This window comes from Acyrthosiphon pisum, chromosome X (genome assembly GCF_005508785.2).
Source record: "Acyrthosiphon pisum isolate AL4f chromosome X, pea_aphid_22Mar2018_4r6ur, whole genome shotgun sequence".
NCBI classification, from domain to species: Eukaryota; Metazoa; Arthropoda; class Insecta; order Hemiptera; family Aphididae; genus Acyrthosiphon; species Acyrthosiphon pisum.
Genome location: NC_042493.1, coordinates 103,195,586 through 103,196,555, shown reverse-complemented (window position 1 = coordinate 103,196,555; position 970 = coordinate 103,195,586). Strand labels below are relative to the sequence as shown.

At 30.0% G+C, this 970-nt stretch overlaps 1 protein-coding gene across 1 annotated transcript in view; it reads left to right on the top strand.

Moving 5' to 3' along the window:
• LOC115033198 (DDB1- and CUL4-associated factor 1-like) overlaps positions 1-734 on the top strand; it is a 1,360-nt gene extending 626 nt beyond the window's left edge. The window contains exons 2-4 of the mRNA XM_029485360.1: positions 63-211; positions 274-340; positions 441-734. Of these exons, the coding sequence (XP_029341220.1) occupies positions 63-211; positions 274-340; positions 441-712 (488 nt within the window). The 3' untranslated portion in view covers positions 713-734. The remainder of the gene's footprint in view (positions 1-62; positions 212-273; positions 341-440) is intronic.
• Positions 735-970: the final 236 nt, after the last annotated feature.

Below are 970 nucleotides of genomic sequence, written 5' to 3'. Positions count from 1 at the left end.
AGCTTGCACGCTCCACTCAGAACTAAAATTATTTGTTTTTGCAAATTGTTTTATGTGCTTAGCCACTGTTGATGTTAAAAACTCCATATATGATATCGCTTGCAATAGTTATGATACTCAAATAGCTATTGTTGAAAATCAAGGCATATTTGGAAATGTTGATGAGTCAATTGTTCAAATATATGATGTTGGTAGATTTAAAAATGAAGATGTAAGTTTTTTCTTGTGTTTATTTTGATAAACTAGAATTAATCACATTATTTGTTATTTTAGGTTGAAGATGAACATGATGAAAAAGTTGATTCTGAAAGTTCACGGTCAGAAGACAAAACCAGGTCCAGTACGTATTACAATAATTTATTATTTTGTCTTAAATAATGAATAACTATTGTTTAAGTGTACAGTAGTTAAAATAAAAGTTGCTTTGTATGTTTAATTAGGGTTTCTTTTGTATATGGAAGAAATGAGAGCTGAAGGAATGACAGCAGGAGGGAGGAATGATAATATTTCAAGTGGTAGCGGTAGCAATATCAGCTCCGAGAGTGTTGGTGAAAGTTCTCGTTCTGATTCAAGGAATTATCTAAGTTATGATGTTGCTGAAAGTTCTCGTTTGTTTTCTTCATCATCTGATTTAAGTAATGATCCAAGTTATGATCCTGGTGAAAATTCAGACACAGAAGATGCAGGTGCTTATTTTTATTATAAAATGTAATATAATTTTATTATTTTAATTTAAAGAGTGATGAGAAATAATAAAACATTACTTCTGAGTGCTACAAAATTTTTTGTTTGAGATCTTCCGCCCTTTATACACTCTTTTGTCAGTATAGTACCATTTATAGTTTTGGTAATTAACTTGTTTTCATACTTTGTTTTTATAGCATTAACGCTTGAAAAAATTCACTCTCAGTCGGCGTTAGAATTTAGTAAACATAAGCTGATAATGAAATATCTGGAAGTTCTTGTCCTA